Source organism: Maylandia zebra, linkage group LG16 (assembly GCF_041146795.1).
Source record: "Maylandia zebra isolate NMK-2024a linkage group LG16, Mzebra_GT3a, whole genome shotgun sequence".
NCBI classification, from domain to species: domain Eukaryota; kingdom Metazoa; phylum Chordata; class Actinopteri; order Cichliformes; family Cichlidae; genus Maylandia; species Maylandia zebra.
In genome coordinates this window covers 20,499,437-20,519,208 of record NC_135182.1, presented here as the reverse complement: position 1 = coordinate 20,519,208, position 19,772 = coordinate 20,499,437, and the positions used below count along the sequence as shown (strand labels likewise).

At 40.0% G+C, this 19,772-nt stretch overlaps 2 protein-coding genes across 3 annotated transcripts in view; both read right to left on the bottom strand.

Moving 5' to 3' along the window:
- Positions 1-410: 410 nt before the first annotated feature.
- On the bottom strand, positions 411-11,706 carry sp3a (sp3a transcription factor). Its single transcript, XM_004557743.3, has 6 exons — positions 11,536-11,706; positions 11,054-11,151; positions 5,394-6,630; positions 3,720-3,906; positions 3,442-3,638; positions 411-2,525 (listed from the first exon to the last, which is right to left on the bottom strand). The coding sequence occupies exons 1-6, from the start codon at positions 11,540-11,542 to the stop codon at positions 2,236-2,238; spliced, it is 2,016 nt and encodes a 671-aa protein (XP_004557800.1). The 5' UTR covers positions 11,543-11,706; the 3' UTR covers positions 411-2,235.
- A 6,919-nt stretch (positions 11,707-18,625) lies between these two features.
- LOC101485291 (obg-like ATPase 1) overlaps positions 18,626-19,772 on the bottom strand; it is a 49,733-nt gene continuing 48,586 nt past the window's right edge. For both annotated transcript variants that reach the window (XM_004557744.3, XM_012920885.3), the window contains one exon: positions 18,626-19,088. In XM_004557744.3, coding sequence (XP_004557801.1) covers positions 18,987-19,088 — 102 coding nt within the window. In that variant the 3' untranslated portion in view covers positions 18,626-18,986. The remainder of the gene's footprint in view (positions 19,089-19,772) is intronic.

Here is a 19,772-nt window from a genome sequence, read left to right as displayed (position 1 = left end):
AGTGATGCGGCACGTGTCAGATCCGAGGTTAATCAAAATATTAATAAATTAGCGTCAGGAAATGGCGTGCACATTTTGAAGTCGGAGGCAGAGCAGCTGTTACGTCTCGTGCCTCTCTGCAGGGTTTGTTCAAAGTCACGAGACAGCAGTTGGTTCTCCAGCAGCAGAATATGTTCCTGACATTTCTGTGTGACATTAACTTGCGGTTAATTGTGGGGTCTGCACTTCTCATTGGCCTCGGAGACTTCTGTCTTCATCTTAGCTGCAGCTACACGGGGAAGGTCAAGGGGTCAAACGTACCTCCCGTCCTCATCCCTTGGCTGTAGTGACATCTACTGGACTACTAACCCACAGTATGCGCTTTGCAAAGAGCTGATGCGTCTTTGGGGGAAAAGAAAAAAGAAAAAAAATCAAACTGGTCTCACGTTTAGTCGTTTTAGTATTAAATATCAAACTGCCCTCAGACAGCAGACATGGTACAACCAAGATACATTAAAAAAAATGAAGAAATCAAAAAATAAAGAGCATTCAAGTATAACAGAAACATTTATATTGATGCTATATTGACATATTTATACAGAAGACTGGAGTGAGGATAAACCTTCAGTGTTTAGCACAGAATATGAAGATTCTTCTTCATGCGTTTCTTGCTATTTGACTCAGATGGCATTTTAATCTCTCTTGAAGAGGAAGGTCTCAAAATAGGGGAAAAAACTAAAGAATAAATATGAAACAAGTAAATTTAATGTTCAGTGTGTATGTGTATTCAATTTAATAGTTAAGCAGTTTGGGAGGTGGCAGTAGAAGAAAGAAATAAGAGACATAAATGGATAACCCACTACAGGGGAATGTAACATGCAGATAAAGAAATACAACACGAGAAGAAAAAAAAAAAAGCAATGCACATTTACTGACAGTGGGTATAACAGACAGTTTGCTGGGAAACATACAAAATATTTTTATACAAAATCTGAACAAGATTAAAGTGTTGAGAGCAGTGACGTTTAAAAGAGTACCACTTTTTAGTAATACAGACATTTTTCAAGTGCGCGATAGGACCGATAGAGCCAGATCCTGGTGAAAACTTCCTAACATGAACAGGTGGGTGCTATGAAAAGAGAAATTATAATATAAAGCACAGCTGACATGATAGGATCAAATAGGTAACATGATGACAGCTTCATTGGCCTCAGCTTTTCCGTCCATCAAAAACAAAAACAAATGTTCCCACAACATCCCGCTATGGCCCGAGAAGCTACAGGGGTAATTTACCTTTACTTACATCACACAGTCACGAGTCACCCTGAGTTTGGTTTTCAATTTGGCAATTACCTCCAGAAAAATGGCTTTTTTTTCTTAATATTACAACATATTTTCATTTGGAAATCCTCCAAAAAGGATTTTTTTTTTCTTTTTTCTACAACCCCCCCCAAAAAACACATGAATTACATATAATGGAGCCATTTGAAATGTTCTGAACCTTCAATGGCGCAAACGCGTCGTTTATGTAAAGCCCAATATAAATGGCTCTTCAGTCAAAATATTTCATATGCAAATAATGTGTATCATATCAAGAGTAAATGTTAAGAGGAATTAAAATACAAAAAAATTTGATTGTTTTTCCATTTTCACCTGCAAAATGTAGCAGGCTTAAGGAAACTCATTAAAAAGGGAGGAAGGAGGGCTTTGCAAGCAGACTGGAAGGAAACAAGAATGCATAATAATAACAATAATAATTTAAAAAATGTAAAATTTGCATGGGCATAAACAATAACTTTGTTTCAGCTGGATAAAATTAGCTCTGCTGTGAGATTTAGTCTTTGCACACAGGAATATTGGGGGGGGCTTGCCTATTATGAAGGACATCATCAAAATACACCATCAACAAAAGGTGAGGAGAAAAGAAACTGCTCAACTTACCAATCATTTTCATGAAAATCACATTATTAACAAATAAGTAAATTTTAAAAGAAAGTGGAATCCTACATTTTTCAACTACACAATATTGTACAAAATAAGGCATTTCCTTGTGTGTTTACTGCAATGTCTTTTTCCACCTTTGCTTGTTTTCTCTCAGTATGCGCTGAGGATGGACACGGACTGACTATTTCTGTGTTAAAATATATATATTTATATATTTATAATTTTAGTTTTTTCCTTCAAAACGTGAATAAAAATGCAGGTAGGAGTATACAGTATGAGGGAGGTCGCAGAAGTTCATAAGCGGAGTGTAAATCACTCCATGACTTCGCTGGCCGCTACTGTGGCGACGAGCTGGAGTGGGATCTCTGCGTTGGCTAGGATGTCCTGGGCGTTGCTGGAGCCCTGCTGGATGTTGGTGAGGATGAGGGTGGCGCCTGCCGTGGTGATGATACTGTCTGAGGACCCTGCGGATTCCATCGAGGCCACCACGGCGCTGCCAGAGTTCACGCCTTTTTTGTTCTGATGAGTTTTAATGTGCTTCGCCAGGTGGTCGCTCCGCATGAAGCGCTTGGAACATTCTGGGCAGACAAACTTCTTCTCTCCTGCCAGAGAGAGAGAGAGGAAACAGTTTCAAAGATAGTTTGATGCTGAATTCATTTGGAGAGGGTTAAGCATGTCGTCTATCACCAGATCACAAGAAGTTAAAAAAAAAAGTGCCAAGCAAAGTTCAAATTGATTGATCCATGAATAGATGGAACACACAAAAATAACAAAAGGCAGAACTGCCAGCGACATGCACATTCTTAATAGTTTTATTGTGTGCTGTTACTGAACGCTGTATGACCTGGGTCCAATGTTTAATCTGAATTAGTTTCCTAAAGCCAGTCTGTCACTGACAGAAATGACAAATTGACGCTATACAGCTGATTACAATTATTACCAATTAGAAGCCTACAATCATCGAACATCCTCTTGAAATGTTAACTGTGAATGCTAACTGTTCATATCCTGCAGCTGACAGCGTAATAAAAGGCTACTTTAGCCCGTCTTGTCAGAGGCCTCGCTCTGCCAGCGATATGCAAAGATAACAGTATGACCAAGTGGTGATATTGCTATCAAAGGTCTGTCCTGCCATTAACGTTGTGGCAGTAGATTTATCTGGAATTCTCATACATACACTCATACTTCCTGCATTTCATGAATCATGACTAAAAATCAAAACAATAAACATTCAGCTCACTATTGTTGTAAAGTTTCACTGTTGTTAACAGATCCTTCAACTGCAGGACAAACTGTTTAAAGCACATTTTAAGATTCCCTCCAAGCCAGTGAATCTAGCTATGTGTGTTTTTCTCACAATGGTCTTCAATCCTAACCTAACATTTTAAATCCAGAGGGGGACAAACGCTGTTATTTCTTAGGTGACTCACGCTTTGCAGGGCACAAATTAACACATTTTACTGATTTTATGGATGTTTTCCTGATGTGCAAACATCAAGGGAGCAAAAAAAAGGGCACCTGTGTGTGTTCTCCTGTGCCTCTGCAGCTCATCGCTGCGTGTGAACCTCTTCCCACAGAACATCCAGCTGCAAACAAAAGGTCGCTCCCCTGAATGCCAGCGCAGGTGTGCTCGCAGGTGCGATGTCTTTCCGTATACTTTCCCACAGCCCGCGATGTGGCAGATGTGCTGCTTCTTTTTCCCCATGCTAGATCCTCTGCGAAACACAGGCACTGACATTAAAGATACTGATACATAGATGAGAGAAACAAAAGAAACAAAGGTCAAGATTACTCACCTGCCACCCGACTCTCTGCAATTAGGGCAGGTACATGCCACTCTGCGCAGCCTCTTGCCCTCTTGGCCAAGCTGATCCTCCTCATCCACCAGTCTGACTCGGAGGTGGGACAGATCGCTCGTGTTCAGGGTAGAATCAGTGCTAAGCTGCCATTCTCCAGAGTCTGGCTCTTCCTTGATCTGAATATCTAAAAATTAATATTAACAGTCTTCAGTTATAACTGGCCAAAAAGCCTGAACAGTGAGAGCTGCTTTGTAACTGTGTGTGATTGACAGCAAGGCAGCAGACTTAATGTATCAGTGAGAATTCTGATGACTAATTAAGCGTACCCTGTGGACTTTTTGGCCCACATGAGTGACAGAAAATGGGTGGATGGACTTTGCTACAATCAGAAATTTCATCACAATGTTATGACAGCAATAATTACATATAAAGTTGAAACACAAAGACGTTTTGAGGACGTAAACAATGAGTGTTGATGAGACTAAGCAGACTACGTTCACTGGCCACTTTATTAGGTCCACCTGTTTAACTGCTCTTTAATGGAAACACATGGGGGCAAATCAGTGCATTTAGGCATGCAGACCGCCTTGTATTAAAAGTTCAGGCTGCTGCTGCTGGTGTAATGGTGTGGGCCATATTTTCTTGGCACACTTTGGGCCACGTTGTACCAACTGAGCATTGTTTAAACAACACACCCTACAGGAGGATTTTTGCTGACTATGTCCAGGATAATTTGCTAATCTCAAACCGGTTTCTTGAACATGACAATGAGCTCTTGGTACTCAAATGTCCTACACAAGTCACCAGATCTCAGCCCAATACAGCACCTCTGGGAATGGAAAATTCACATTATGATGTGAAATCTGCCGAAACTGTTGGATGCTATCATGTCAATATGGACCAGAGCGGTCATTGGAGAAAACGCACTGGTGTAATTGTTTAATGTTATTCCTGTGTCCCCATAAACACGACGATGTTTCACGTGCACAACTTTAGGATCTTGAAACAAAAGCATCTAAATGGAATCCAGCCATTACCAACGTTGATATTTCCAAGTGTGCTTTTAAGCAACAACTCATAATCTAAAAGTTACATAGATTATTATATAAATATATTATGGATAAATAAGTAAAACAAATACAAAGACGTCACTGGATTGTCTACTCCGAGCACCAAGAACAAATTCCACTGACCTTCATTGCATTAGTATAATTAGTAACTGAATACATTATAGCAATTTACAAGTAATTTGCACATGGAAGACCTTTCTGGAAGCTGCTAAACGGGCTAGATTTAAAAGTAAATATGCAAGAAACTTAAAGAGAATTAGAATATAATTATGGGATGTAAAATAATGAAAGAGCATTTTGACTTTAAAACCTTTAAAAAGAGTCTCGGACAGTCTAACATGTGTTTTAAGTTCCATTGCTGATTAGACCTTTACTCGTAGGTGGGTTCGACTACATTAAAAATTGTCAGAGAGCAAAAAAGTTCACGCACTAATAACAACAGCAAAGGTCTAATTTGTCCCACTCTGAAAAGATGCATTTAAGCTAACATAAAAAGGAGATAAATACCAATAAGGTACATGTACAGATGCCACAAAAGGACAAATTGGTCAAAATCTTTCTTCTCCCGAGTGTATTGTGACAATATGAAGAGCTACTATACCTGCAGGGTGATCGGTGTCTCCTTCCTGCTGGGCCACTGAATTGACTGTGACTGTCTGCAGGTTGGGGATCTGTCCTGTGCTGATGTTACCCAGGGACAGGGTCTGGACTGGAGCAAGAGTTATCTGCTGGGGCGGTGTGGTGGGCAGCTGGAGATTCTGGAGGTTCTGCACTCCTTGCACTTGAAAGGTCTGCCACTGTATCTGACCTGATGGCGTAACTGTCTGAGCTTGGATGATGAAGGTTCCCGGGTTGATCAGTTGCACATTTTGCAGACTCTGCCCACCTGCCGCCACTGACTGCACCACCTGTCCGTTGGTGGTCTGAACAGGAACCTGCTGCAGCTGGATGATTGGCTGAGCTGATGACGCATGGACATTTAGCTCCTGATTTTGCTGGACGAAGCCTTCTTGGAGACCAGAACTTGAGTTGGCTTGCTCCGTAGCCACTGATGGTAATGAAGTGTTCTGGGTTAGCAGACCTGCTTCGCTTGCTGTAACGTGTAGAGAGGAAGACGTTGGCACAAATATCTCAGGATTTGCATTCGAGTCATTTACTGGTAGTGTCTGTGAGAGGTGGTCATCTGTCTTAGCCAGACTCTCAGAGCCATCCACAGGCTGACTTGCCATAATTAGCTGGCCATCAGCAGTGACCCCTGTTGCTATAGTTTGAGCACCAGACAAGCCAAGGGAGTCCAAGTCTACGCTGTTAACAGGAACAAAGGTAATGTTCCCGGGCAAACCCACAGGCACATTAGTAACAACCTGGCCCTGGTTGTTGAAGGTGGAGCTGCCAATAGAAACCCCCTGGATCTGCTGGATGTTAGCAGTCTGTGAAATGAGGTTCTGGTTGTTGTTAAGGATGTTTGCAGTTGATGTCACACTGAGACTCTGGCTACCATCAGGCAAGATCTGAATGTGTCCCGTAGCATCCTGAGTCAGGGTTGGTCCTTCCACACTGGCCGTGGAGAAGCTCAGCTGTCCATCTGCTGTTTGAATCTGAGGAATTACTTGGTACTGAATGTTAGGCACTGAATTGGCAGAGGAGTCGTCCGTTCCTGACGTCACAAAGATTGGCTGACCCTGTAAGTTCTGGATAGGAAGAACATACTGCCCATTTGACGTTAATATCCCTTGACTTTGGATCTGTACTATTCCAGACTCATCTTTTGCTGCTGTTGTGGGGGTTAACACCTCCCATTTCTCTGTCCCAGTAAGCTGCGTAGATGGATGTGAGATCTGAGAAAGAAAACAAATCACATAAAATAAAACACATTTAAAAAGTAGATTCAGAACTCTAGTTATATTCATCTTTTAAGGTACAAAGATGACTGTATGAAAATAAAAACCTGCATTTGCTAAATGACCAAAATTCTTTTGTTTGGCTGAAATTTAGAGGTCTGTCTGCCATTCCTATTCATGCTAATGTAACTAAGCTGATTCCCTTTGTCTTTTATTAGCACTGTAGCATTGACTCCAATAATAGATGATATACTGGCATCTAACTATTACTTTTCTAGTCTTAGTGACCACTCAAAGCTCTCTACATTCATACAACACTTCAAGCACTTTATTTCCCTCACATCCACCGCCAATTTAGAATCACTGATTACCTAACAAGACTGAAGCTGACACATGTGTAGGAAACCCACACAGGCACAGGGAGAACACGCAAACGCCACAGCTGACTAGGAGAGTCGAACCACAAACCTCGAAGATGCAAGCGCTAGTCAATCTACCCAATGTTATCAGTGTCCTGCATCGATGCTATATGGACAACACACCTAACTAGGGATGGGTATCGAAACCCGGTTCTTGTTGAGAACCGGTTCTCACTGTTTCAATTCCTTGGAATTATTTGCCATTTTTGCAAACGATTCTCTTATCGATTCCAGTCGCCCCGAATGACGTCACCACGTTGCGGAGCGTCGCTTACCTGGCCGGAAACACGGTGCGTAAGCGGCTCAAATGCTCAAAAGTTTGGTTATACTTTACGAGAACGGATGACAACAGGGCAACTTGCAATACTTGCAAAGTAGATATTTCATTTAAGGGAGGAAACACTACGAATATGCAAAAGCATTTGCTCACAAAACACGCGATGACCATAAATGAATGTCGTGTTTTTAATTCCGCTCCGGACTCGTGAATCTCAACCCAGCAGCAGTGGCAACACGTCCTCTGCACGTCCTCTCCCGTTAATGCGGCAGGTAAATAATCAACTAACAGTGCATATTATGTTAGTGCGATCTGCCTTATTACAAAACCTGCCATTACTGTGCATTTAGGTGACCATGATGAGACAGACAGAGTCTGGCTGGCTCAGATGCTGGCAGTTCTCGCTGCAGTCTACCGGTAGCGTCTCCTTTCAGGCCAGGATAGACGAATGTCACCGAGCAGTGACTAAGTTTGTGGTCAAAGGTTTGCACCCATTTGCCACAGCAGATGCCCCGATTTCACTTTGGTAAGTGAATGTGTTTAATTGTAGGCAGGGACATTACTGGATATTCTTGTGTAATTGCTACAGAATAATTTATGTTAAACTTTGTTATTGCTACAGGAGAATATTTATTTTATTATTTTACATTTACATTTTTTTTCCTGGGGACCCTGTGACACCCCATTGAAGAGCCGTAGGCTGTGGATCTCTTAAGATCTCACTGTTGGGTTTGTAAGGCCATGTTACTCTGAAATTTCTATCTTGTTCAAAGAGAAGATATAAAACACAGTTCTAAGCTAATCGACTTTAGTGTTCTCCTTTTTTAAAAAGAAGAATCGATAAGAGAATCAATAAAGAATCGAATCATTAAACAGAATCGAAAATGGAATCGGAATCGTTAAAATCTTATCAATACCCATCCCTACACCTAACTGTACTTGGTTGTCTTATTTCATTGTTTGATCCACGCCAGGTTTTTCCACTACAGTTCAATTGAGTGAATGGGCATGTCGTTGTTTGTGTTGACTGCATCAAACATCTCTTATATGAGATTTTCTCATCCGAGCTGTAACGAGCTGAGGTTGTATTTATAATACATTGTCTCTGCTGGATTTGTTTTTAAAGTGAATGCATGGAATTGGTGCACGCCTTGCTTCAAGCAGACATGGCTGATTCTCAGCAGTGTTTTGGTCACATTTGTTTTTAATAAAAGAAATATTGAGCAATACTATGCATAATACATCAATAACCTCGGACCAGCTAGAAACAGAAACCGAACATAGCGAAACAACTTTCTCTTATGAAAATATGAAAAACAAAAACTGCAAACTTACTTCACAGACACAAATTTCAGAGCTCATACTGATATCATCAAAGAATAAATGAAATTGAGCAACAAAAATACATGCAGGCTTGTATGTCTATTTCAGTTAAGTCTTCAGTACTGACCTAACAAAACAAGAACCTGAAATCCTGACCGAGTGATGGAAGTAAATTAAACAGACATTTACAGAAAAATTAAAACACTAAAGCTTATTAAAACTAATGTCTATCAGCTCATCTTAAGGTGTTGGAGAGCTTTTTCTCTGATTGATTGATGTTGAAGTTTCATTAACAACAGATTAAAGTGTAAAACAACAGGCTAAGATGAGAGACTGAAAACTACATTGAAAAATGGACGGCCTGTCTTTATCCCGTTGTAAAACAGAAGCTATAGTCAACCTTAGTTTAACACAGGAATAGTTTAAAAAAACAAACCTTGTTTCCTAAACACTTTAACTTGACCTTGGGCTGTGAAGGTGAATTTGCAATGACTTACAAAAAGACAACCATTATGCTAAATGTGATCAAACTACCCTTACATTAGGCTACAGTAAAAGGAGAGGTATTAAAATAGCCTTTTAGATAATCTGCCACTGCTCGAGCTCATTTATGAATTAAAAATATTATCTAACTAAATACATCTCATGTCCCTTTATTTGTCATGTTGATCAATTGTTTTAATAAATGTGCAGATGTTGCCAGTGTATCTTATGTTTAAAATTATTAAGCAGATAATTATTTTGCCATTTAATACACCAAACCAACATCTTCTTCCCCAGTACCAGTTCTTATATCAAAACTCAGGAATCGTGGAATTTATTTTTCAGCTTGGAAAAATAACAAAAGGCATGAAATGGAATAAAAACTGAGTTAGCATTAGTATAACTGATGGCTTACATGGAGCAGGAAAAAGAGATTGACTCTGCTCATCAAGGTAATGATAAGTAAAATCCTGATGTTGAATTCTCCCATGATGAATATGGGAATAAGATGTTTTTGTATTATTAACTTTGCGAATAAAAGACATTGACACAGAATTGGTATCAGTTTCCTCTGTCTGACTGTGTACATTGCAATATTATACTATAGACTATGAACCTGCCATGATATATCAGTGAGCCATGGGTAAAATGGGTACAAATCCTTTTCAGGAATCAGGAAGGGCATAGGTCTAAACCAAACCAAAACAAATCCCTGTCAAATAAAACAAGTGGCGTGACCCATTGTGAATTAGGGAGTATTTAGTTTACTTAATTCAGTTTATAACTACAAATACGTCAAACAAATGTCTGTTTATTGATTCAAAGCTGGACTTTGAAGCAAATGGTGGAGCTGTTTGTAAAAAAGGGCACCAGAGCCTGTCATGTTTGAGATGGCTTGCTCACTTCCACAACGATAAAACCATAATTTGATTGTGCTTTTATTGGCTCTGTTTTAGCCCGTACCCTGATGCTATGGTTTGGATATTGAGTCATAAAGAACTCAAACTGTTAAATGGTCTAAGAGCCTGATTGGTGAGCCACAGCTGAACCCAACATCCCAGTACACACGATGGTTACGCTGGTTGGTTGGTTTAGTTTTACTCAACGACTTGCACCCTTTGCATATCGTGTTTCAGTTTCCTCCTTCTAGACGAAGGTTTCAGGCCTAAAGAGCAGCTTTGTTCCAGCAGCTATTAGTCACATAAACAAATCATAGCTTTGATACAAATTTTCCCCCCCTAATCTTTTCTACGATTATCTGTTGTTTGTATTGAAAATACACATGTAGGGATGGGTAACTGACTACTGCCGACCAAATCTACCTAAGAGGACAAATGAAGTAACCCGAACCTGCTTATTTACTGTCCAACCAACAGTTTTGCTCAGGTGTGACCAAAACCTTTCCTTCTGCTAAAATAGAATCAGATATAGCAGAGGTGCTGGCTCACTACATCAGACAGTACTGCTGTCCACCTCTGAATATAGTGACCCAACCTCAGTGTAGGTTGGGTCAGCATGTCTAGCAGGTCGAAGGGTGATGACCAAGTCTCTGGCTCAAAAGGGGCAGGTTTAAAAGGAATAAAGTGTGTGGACATCAGTCTGAACCGCACAGAAAATGTGACTGATGCTAAGAAGTGAATGTACTGGTTAAATGGCTGTCTTGTTCAGTGCCCCTCAGACAAAACCGTGGACACCACCTAAAAAATAAGGCTTGGGTCTGAATGGAGTCTGTCCCATCAAATCTAGCGAAGGAGGCGGGATTTGTAAGCAGCTTGGGAGGAAGTGTTGCTTGAGAAGTTCAAATCAGGGTACAATAATAACCCCCACCTGGTTTCAAATATGTAATGCAAACTCTCTTGTTACTAAAACCGCAGGCAAGACCTATGACGAGAACCACGATACAGTAGAAAAATCTTACCTGATTGCCCCTGCCTTCCTCCTGCTGCAAAAAGTCGCTCTTACTGCTGTCCACGTCTAAGGCAGCCATATCATCCGCTTTCATTGGCTGTTCTGGGGCTGTGAAGTGAAAAACATTTACTGTGGGAACAGCCGAAGCTAACGTTAGCTAAACAAACCTGTGACTCACACCCACGTTAAAGTACAGTTAGCCACTAAACCGACAACTACATCCGCTGTTACTAATATCACAAACCTCCATTTAACGGGGCTGTAGCACTGATTAGTTAAATGAAGGCTAAACAGTGATGTGTCCTACACAAGCTAATCTAGACAGCTAAGCTATCGAGCCCTGCGTTAGCCGCTGCTGCCAACTTAGCCGGCGATGATTAGCACTATCACCATCGAGAATCCCCACTAGCCTGCTAGCGAGCTAATTTAGCCAGAGGATGCCCGAGATAGCTCGTTAGCATACGTGGGTGAAAAATAATGGATATTACGTACCAGTCATTGCGTGACTTGTCCTAAAACGGAGAGTCTTGATAGTCACAAGCCACCGGACATGATCAACAGATTACACCGATTGTATACGCGTGGAAATTAGTGATAAGTGTCTGATTTTTTCTATTTTGATTGACGGGCGGTAGGTAACACAAAGGGTGGGGCCTCCGCTGTTGACTGGGAGCATTTGCGTCACATACAGGAAATCCCGCCGTTCCACATAAAATGATTGGCTGCTGGTTTGTTTTACCTTGTTATTATTTGTCAGCCGACACGTCAGTCATCCTTTGTTGGCTTCTTTTCCTGTTTGGTATGCATTTTCAGCTGGACTGTGTTGGTGGCACTGAGGGTTGTATTTACATTGTTGTTAACCCTGTTTTAGTCCAAAGCATGGCAGTCACGCTCTCTGTATGATCTTAACTATAGTTCAAGAGCTCTGTCTGCCACCTACAGCTGTTCTCCACCAGATCACCTGTTCATCAGTGATCAATAGTGAGTATTCATATCCTTTACTTTAAGTACTGTGAGTAGTAGGCAAAAATATCTCAAAAAAGCAACACACCATGCCGCAATCTAAACAAAGTAATTGACATCTATGCAAAGCCTAAGACTTTGCGACTCTTGAGAACCACGGTTACAACCACTATCCACAAACTCAGAAACCTTGGAACAGTGGTGAACCTTTCCAGGAAATTACTCTAAAATCGCATTGGTGACTCATACAGGAGGTCACAAAAGAACCTAGAACAACATCTGAAGGACAGCAAACCTGACTTGCCTGAGTCAGGTCAACTTCAGTGTTCAACAATAAGAGGGAGACTGGGCAAAAATGGTATTTATCTGAAAGTTTCAAGGAGAAAACCACGAAGACTTGTTTCACATTTGCCAAAAAAACATCTTGATGCTCCTCAAGGCAATTTTGGGAACATATTCTAGGGACTGACATTACAAAAGTTGACATTTTTGGAAGGTTTGTGTCCTGTTACACATGGCGTAAATCTAACATAGCATTTGATAAAAGCTACGGAAGCGTAGAGCTGCCACCCAGGCAAAAGAAAAATAGAGCTATATCACGTTATAACTTGAAAAGTTTATTGTTCTAACCATATACTTTTCACGTTTCAACAACATAAAATCACGTTATTACAATTGACATAATTATCACATTCATGTTATTCACATTATATTTATATTGTAAGAACGTGAAAGTTTTTTTTGTTATAACGTGATAATTATGTACATTGTAATACGTGATATTATGTTGTTCAAATGTGAAAAGTATATTGTACTAACATGAAAAGTATATTGTTAGAACAATAAAGTTTTCAAGTTATATTGTGATATAGCTGTATTTTTCTATTGCCTGGGTGGCAGCTCTACGCTTCCGTAAAAAGCAGTCACACACGGTGGTGGTAATACGATGGTCTGGGGCTGCTTTGCAGTTTCAGGACCTGGAACACTTGTCGTAATTGATGGAACCATGAATTTTGCTCTCTACCAGAAAATCCGGAAGGAGAATTTCCAACCATCAGTTTGTGCCATGAAGTACAATACACTTGGGTTATGCAACAGGACAATGACCGGAAACACACCAGCAAGTTCACCTCTTATTAAAAAGAAATGGGACACAGATAAAATATTACAAACTGTAATCTGAAAAGTAACTACAACTGTTTGACAAATGTAGTGAAGTGAAACTTGCAATATTCCTCTCCCTGTTAAAGAAGGAAGATTTTATAAAGTTGCTTAAAAAGGGTGTACTAAAACCATATTTGTTACGTCCCAATGTGGCTAATGTTCTGTCATTTGTCACAGATCATGGGACCACAGGTCCTGCAGATCAGCCTACCATTTTGCAAGAAAACATTAGAGATGGCTGCTGTGAAGTCACACATTTAGAAGCAATCGAGCTAATGCAAATATCAGGTGTTTGGGTTTCTTTTCATTAGTTTCAGCGACCATGTACAAAATACACGAATCGCATGGTTTGTATCCGATTTAGCTACCAGTTAATTTCCATCTGCAGTTTCCGGGCAGATAAAAAACAGTAAGATGCAGTTAAAATCAGTCAGCAAAGCACACAGACAAATATTTCCCTGCTCACACATTTATGCACATACACACATATAAGGACCCATGGAAATAAAAGATGAACAACACAAGTATCAAAATGTTAATCAATCAAAAAGTGACTCTAATTTAATCGACCAAACCACTATTATCTTTGCTGGTGCCATAACTTAGGAATATAATATTTTTGTGTGTACAAGGTTTTTAATTTCTCATCATGCAAAGTAACAAAGGGGTGGATTTTGACTAAAAACTCAGTTAGTGGCCTGCTGGGACTGAACTAATACAACTGATGGTTTGTACTGAGTCAGAATGCTAGATTAGCTTATACATATTTTAAAATTTAGGGAAGAGATTTACTCTACTCTTTAAGGCGATGATATGTGAAATTCCGATTCTGAATTCTCCCACGATGCATATGGAAATAGGAAGTTTTTGTGTCATTTACTTGGGGATAAAACACATTTGAGACAGAATCTGAGGTTGTATTTGACTGGATTTCTTCCCCTCCGTCTGATTGTGCGTATTACAACATTGTGAAAGTGCATTGAAATGAGAGTCTGCATGCTATTGTATCTGCTCTGTGGCTGTGATGCTATCAGGACCCCACTTCTCAGTATTATTTGTGGTGTGTCAGTTCCTCACAGTGCGCGACTGCAGTGAGGCTATTTCTCCCAACCTTCAATTCAAACTTGGCCCATTACAGCCAGACTACAAAAGCACTTTCCGTGCACTCAGGAGCTCACGGCAGTGAATGGTGGATATTTCCAATCACTCTGCTGTCAATCCAAATGTCAGGTAAACACAGGCCAATGGAAACAGCTTTAGAAAAACCTTGCAGCTACGTCTGTCTTACTCCAGGAGTCCTTGGAAACGTATCAACAATTTCTACAGACCTCGAAGTTAAAGGGAAGAGTCAAATATCCTAAAAACAACACAAATGCAACACTCTGGTGGATGCAGTGGCCTACAAGAGGCAGGTTACTGCTCTTGTGTTTGTCTTTAAACCTGTGAGTATTCTCTAGAGCCATAGCTACAAACAAAGGAAATTAGATTGTATTGACAGATCTTGTATGCACCTCATGAGATGAATCTGAAATCTGCAGAGCAGTTACCCAGTGGACGTTTCATTTTGTCTGTAAAAGTTCAGTGTAGCATGGGCAGAAATGACCTTTTAACTAGGACCTTTAAAATACTATGCAAATGCAATGTTTTATTAATAAACTCTATGAAATTATAGTTGAAAGTCTATAAAAGCAAAGCAGTCTGTTGCAATGCAAAAACTTCTCTGCAGCAGCTTCTAGGAGTGGACATTGCTTATGTGGCACATAGTAGAAATAAGAAAGATAACTGAGTGAGTCCACAATGGCTCTGAGTGTTTCGTATTAACATATTGACAGTTGTTTTCATGAAGGCCAGTCCAAGAGAGAGTGACCCCACGGAGAGAAACTGCCCTACTGGGGGCACTGTAAATGGGTCCAGAGAGAAAAAATTGAAACTGGTGCAGAATGAAGAAGTGTGGATGGAATATCAAATGTGTGTCAGACACAACTATGAAGCACCTGAGACAGGAACAATCATACCGTTCTTTGTCAGAGGCGCTTTATACAATGAGGGCTGAGGTCAAACGTAGCTACTAGAAAACTTTTTATGATATTCTTATTGTGGAAGTTCAACATCCTGTCAACACAGAGGATGTGTGGATGCATTTCCCATTCGGGATCACAATCGAACCTATGAATTTTATTTAAACATATAAGGATAGACGGTTCTTTGATAGTAGATTGCATGGCACAAAAGCAAAGGTTAAACAACGACCAGCAGGCACAAAGGTGGAAAGTATGAAAAGACATACATTTACAAACATAAACAGCAGCTAGACAACCAGCAGTGCGGTAAACAGCGGAGCAAGGGTGCAGCACAGAGTGCAGCAACGTGGTATAAGTTTCTCAGATACACATTATGTGTCATTGTGGAGTAGATTCAACCTGACAGCATAACCGAAAAGTCACCATTGTTTAACAGAGTAAAAACATTTTATTGAGAAGAATGAAGTATAAGTAGCAGAAAAGCCAAAATGCAGCGTTTCCATATGAGGACACAACGTCTCAGGAGGTTAAACTCGGTGGCCACAGTTACAGCTACACAATTAATTGTAATGCAGTTCCATATTTTTGCATAGTAAATAATGCCTGGCATTATGCTCAGTAATGACAAAATAGAGGACACAAAACACCTAGTCCAGTGCAACACCTTTACTTGTCACCTTTATATATCAACTATAAGATTATAATTATGGATTTTAAACTATTAGTAATTATAGTTTCAGAGCTGGTGCTCTGAATTGCAATAGATTTTGCAGGTGTGTGTAATTAAGAGGCCAGTATATATGCACAGCAGTTAGAGCAGCACGTAACAGTAAAGGTGGGAAGATGCACAGGAGTCGTTTCTTGGACATTACATAGACGATGTAGCCGTTTATTGTTTAAATGATGGTTTGCTGCATTTTGTGTGATAGTTTAAACACCTAACTTGTTATTAAGACTGCGACCATGATGGCACAGAAAGGAGATTTGTGATGTGGCAACAATAAAGAAAAAGAGAAACTAAATTCCAGAGGTTATGATTTAAATACTCTTTTCTAAGCTTCCTCTCAGCTGTTTATGGCATTCTTTTCACTCAGCACTACGTTGGACAATGTTTTATCACCCTGACTGTGGGAGCAATAAATCAAAGCATGGTAGTTCAACATGAAGGAGAGGAAACGCTTGCATGAAGTATCATATGTGAATGTAAACTTTTTTTCCCCCCTTAAAGTCCAATCCTGCTTCCGTATTACCTCCATTCAGCGTACGGCATTTGGCACACAGAGAAGTCACACAATAGCAGCAATTACAACATGGCAACATTTTTATTGTTATCCAAAATAGAGATAATTTCCTCACAGTAATAATATGATACAGCATGTTTATAATAACCATTGAATTTCCCAACACGATCCCTTGTGTGTAGTTACTGCTCTGAAAAATGCCATAGTTATTTATATGTTTATTTGTTATAACTCACACATTCCGTTTAAAAAAAGTAAATAAAAAAATCTTCAAAGCTCTTTGGTGTCCGTGTGATTTACAGCAGCAGGCCGCAGTCTGTTTTGTTGGGTGTGTGTTTTAAAGTGAGCTTTCCACTCTGTGTCCTTCTTGGTTTGATGCCACTGTGGTTTGCCTCGGGGCAGAGTGGCACCACTTGATTGATGGTGCTGACGGCACATTTGTACCAGCAGAGATTCTGTCACATTTCTGGGCTCGTTTCATGAGCCCTGCCGGGCAGTTTTTACAGTCCTACCTATGTCACCCGGTAATGTTTACGGATACTTTAACACGCGTTTGTTTTTGCTATTAACTGTGAGGTTGTGCATATATATATATATTTTATAATGTGTTCCATGATGTCAGGACACCCAATGACTTTATAATTCATGAATCCTTGCTTCTTCTGTGACAGCAAAATTATTGGTATCAAATCCTGAAACAGCATGTTGAGGACTTTTTCGGTCTGGTGTTTTGTTCCTATACTGCATCTGCATGATTCTAAATAGCTTTATTACTTGCCCTGAAATGATTTATTGTCACTTTATGAAAAACAAAATACTCCATGACCCAGACCGCTGGGAACAACTCATCAATCCCCGAGCCTCAAAACTGCAGCAGATGAATAATCTTCTGTGTTGGGTTTAGGTTGGCCAACACCAATACCACCCCGAGAAGAATGCAAAAACAGTTTAGTCTCAAGCCCCCATTGTGCTCTCCAGAGGATTTGTATGGTTTCACTTAGAAACCAGTCAACTCAAAGCAGTCCGTCGTAAAAGCATATACTGTACGCGAGAGCTCTAAGTGTTGGTAGCAATAACATTCTTGGTCTGCTGCAAGAAATTTCAGTGATTAAAACCACTGGTTAATGGTAAAGCTACCAAGAAAAATAAGCTTAATGTTATTTGATACACATGTTGTCATCCGTCATTCTTTCTAAGTAACCACAATAAACACTATCCTATATTTTGCCACTGATCTCAAACTCTGAAAACTATAATCCACCTTATTTCCATGACAAACACTATGCTTTGTAGTGCGAGCACAGGCTCCACTCCATAAAACATCCCATCCAAAAAACTTGGATATGCAATACTCTTTCTGAAAAATGACCATTTTTATTCAATCTTTTTGTTCCCATCAAAAAGCCATTTTTTTCTCCGCAGTCTTAATGGTTACAAGATATTCAGCAAAGCACTGCTGATCTGCAGCTCTTTGTTCGGACTCCCACGGAGAATACAATCTTACTTTGGAGCACTGCGGCTGCAGCCATACAATTCCATCAGCATAAACGCTTCACAAACACTTACACACAAAGTATAGGGGGTGAGAAAAACACTACTTCAGACAACAGGAATCGTTTTCTGGTTGTGCTTGTGGATTGTATCAACTTCTATTTTCATACCATACAGAATATACTAAAAGCTGGAGTTTTTATTTTTATTTTTGTAAAAATATGGCTTGTATGAATATTTCTTGGATTTTTTTGTGTGTGTGCAGATGTGTATTTGTTGTTCAAGGATGGGAGTAGGAAACTTTAAACATAAAAAATGTGCTATTCTTATTTTTTTGTTTTTTTTTTTGTTTTTTTTTGTTTTTTTTTTAGGGACAGAGTCAAAAAGCTGGTGGCATAGTGAAAGAGAGCACATGTATAATATCATACAATAATGTCATAAAAATGATAAATGAAAGGTTAACTCAGTCTCTTTGCAAATAATCATTTAAAGTGACCATTTCTTTTGGCCAAGACACCTGCATCGAGCATGTGCCCTTCCAAAATCAGCTTCAGTTAACAGATTTAATTATAATTGTCCCCTCTATGCTACAGTCAGTGTCAGCTGTGTCTTTTAATTCTCTAATCAGCGGTCGGCAGGACCGCTATCACTATCCCCATGCAGCTTCCCACTCAATACAGACATCCCAAAACACACACAGACTGGTTTTGTCAAATGTTTTATTGAGTGTAGACATCTGGGCTACTGTAAAACATGCATTATCTGCAGAAGGGGGAGAGGAGCAGGTGGCATTGTCCCCGCTGTCAGCTGTGTCAGTGCTGGCACCCGTGATGGAGATTAATGAAGTATCTGGAGAGTAATATGCTCCTTCAAATGCTGCTACAATTTGGAGTGGGGGCCGATCCTGATCTTAAATAGCAAAGCTGTCAGAGTTTACTGAACCTGTGCCTTGGCACACGAGTGGGGGATTCAGTCCTACAGCATGGAAAACAAAAAGTGTAAAAGTGGCCAGATATAAGGCAACAAGACAGTCAGTTGTGCAAACAAACGCATTGTTCTTGCGTCACTTTTTCTTTGGTGCGTTCGGCGCGTTGAATTTAAAAAAGATGATGTCTCCATCCTCGACGATGTAGTTTCTTCCCTGCTGTCTGTATTTACCAGCTGCCTGTGGGGTTAAAAAAATAAAAAGAATCATTAAAATAATATAAAAGATTGTAAGCTGTATGCTAAGAAATAGCTAGTCTGTCATGTGGATGAACTCGAGCAGATTAAAAACTCTTTATAATTTAAATAATATTAGAAAAGATTTAACTTGAACTAAAATTACACTTGCAAATGTTCATCTACACATGCATACACACTCACACACACACGCCTGCACAGGCGCACGCACGCACACACAAGTGCACGCATGTTTTGTTTGAGGGGTGCCTGAATTCCCACTGAGTGATAATCCTCTCTTCTGCCCATTTCAGTTTCATGTGCACAAGCACAAAATGTTAATAAGTCTTTGATTACAGCACTATAAAACTTCTCAAGGAAACAAAATAAGTTCTAACATTTCTTTTGTGTACAGTAAGTGTTTGTTCTCCTTCCCGGCAAACTCAAAATAATTGACTTGAAGTGCTAATACGGACAGGTTTATGCATTCTGGTTCTGCACAGTGCACAATTAATTAGAAGAATCAATGTCCCTTTAAAGGCTCAGGAGACCATTTAATCCAAGCTCAATACCACCAGAAACACTGGATGGAGAGGGAGACAGGAAAAAAAATCAATGGCTATTTGTGATTCCTGAGTATGTATTAAACCAGACACGTCTAACTGGTTCATTTGCACTTGAAAGCAGC

Excerpts from the sequence above, each read along its gene's own strand:
- sp3a (XM_004557743.3), bottom strand. Across the intron at positions 6,631-11,053 it reads AGGAAGGCAGGGGCAATCAG|ATCTCACATCCATCTACGCA; the intron begins GTAAGATTTTTC and ends TTTCTTTCTCAG. Across the intron at positions 3,639-3,719 it reads TGCAGAGAGTCGGGTGGCAG|AGGATCTAGCATGGGGAAAA; the intron begins GTGAGTAATCTT and ends TGTGTTTCGCAG.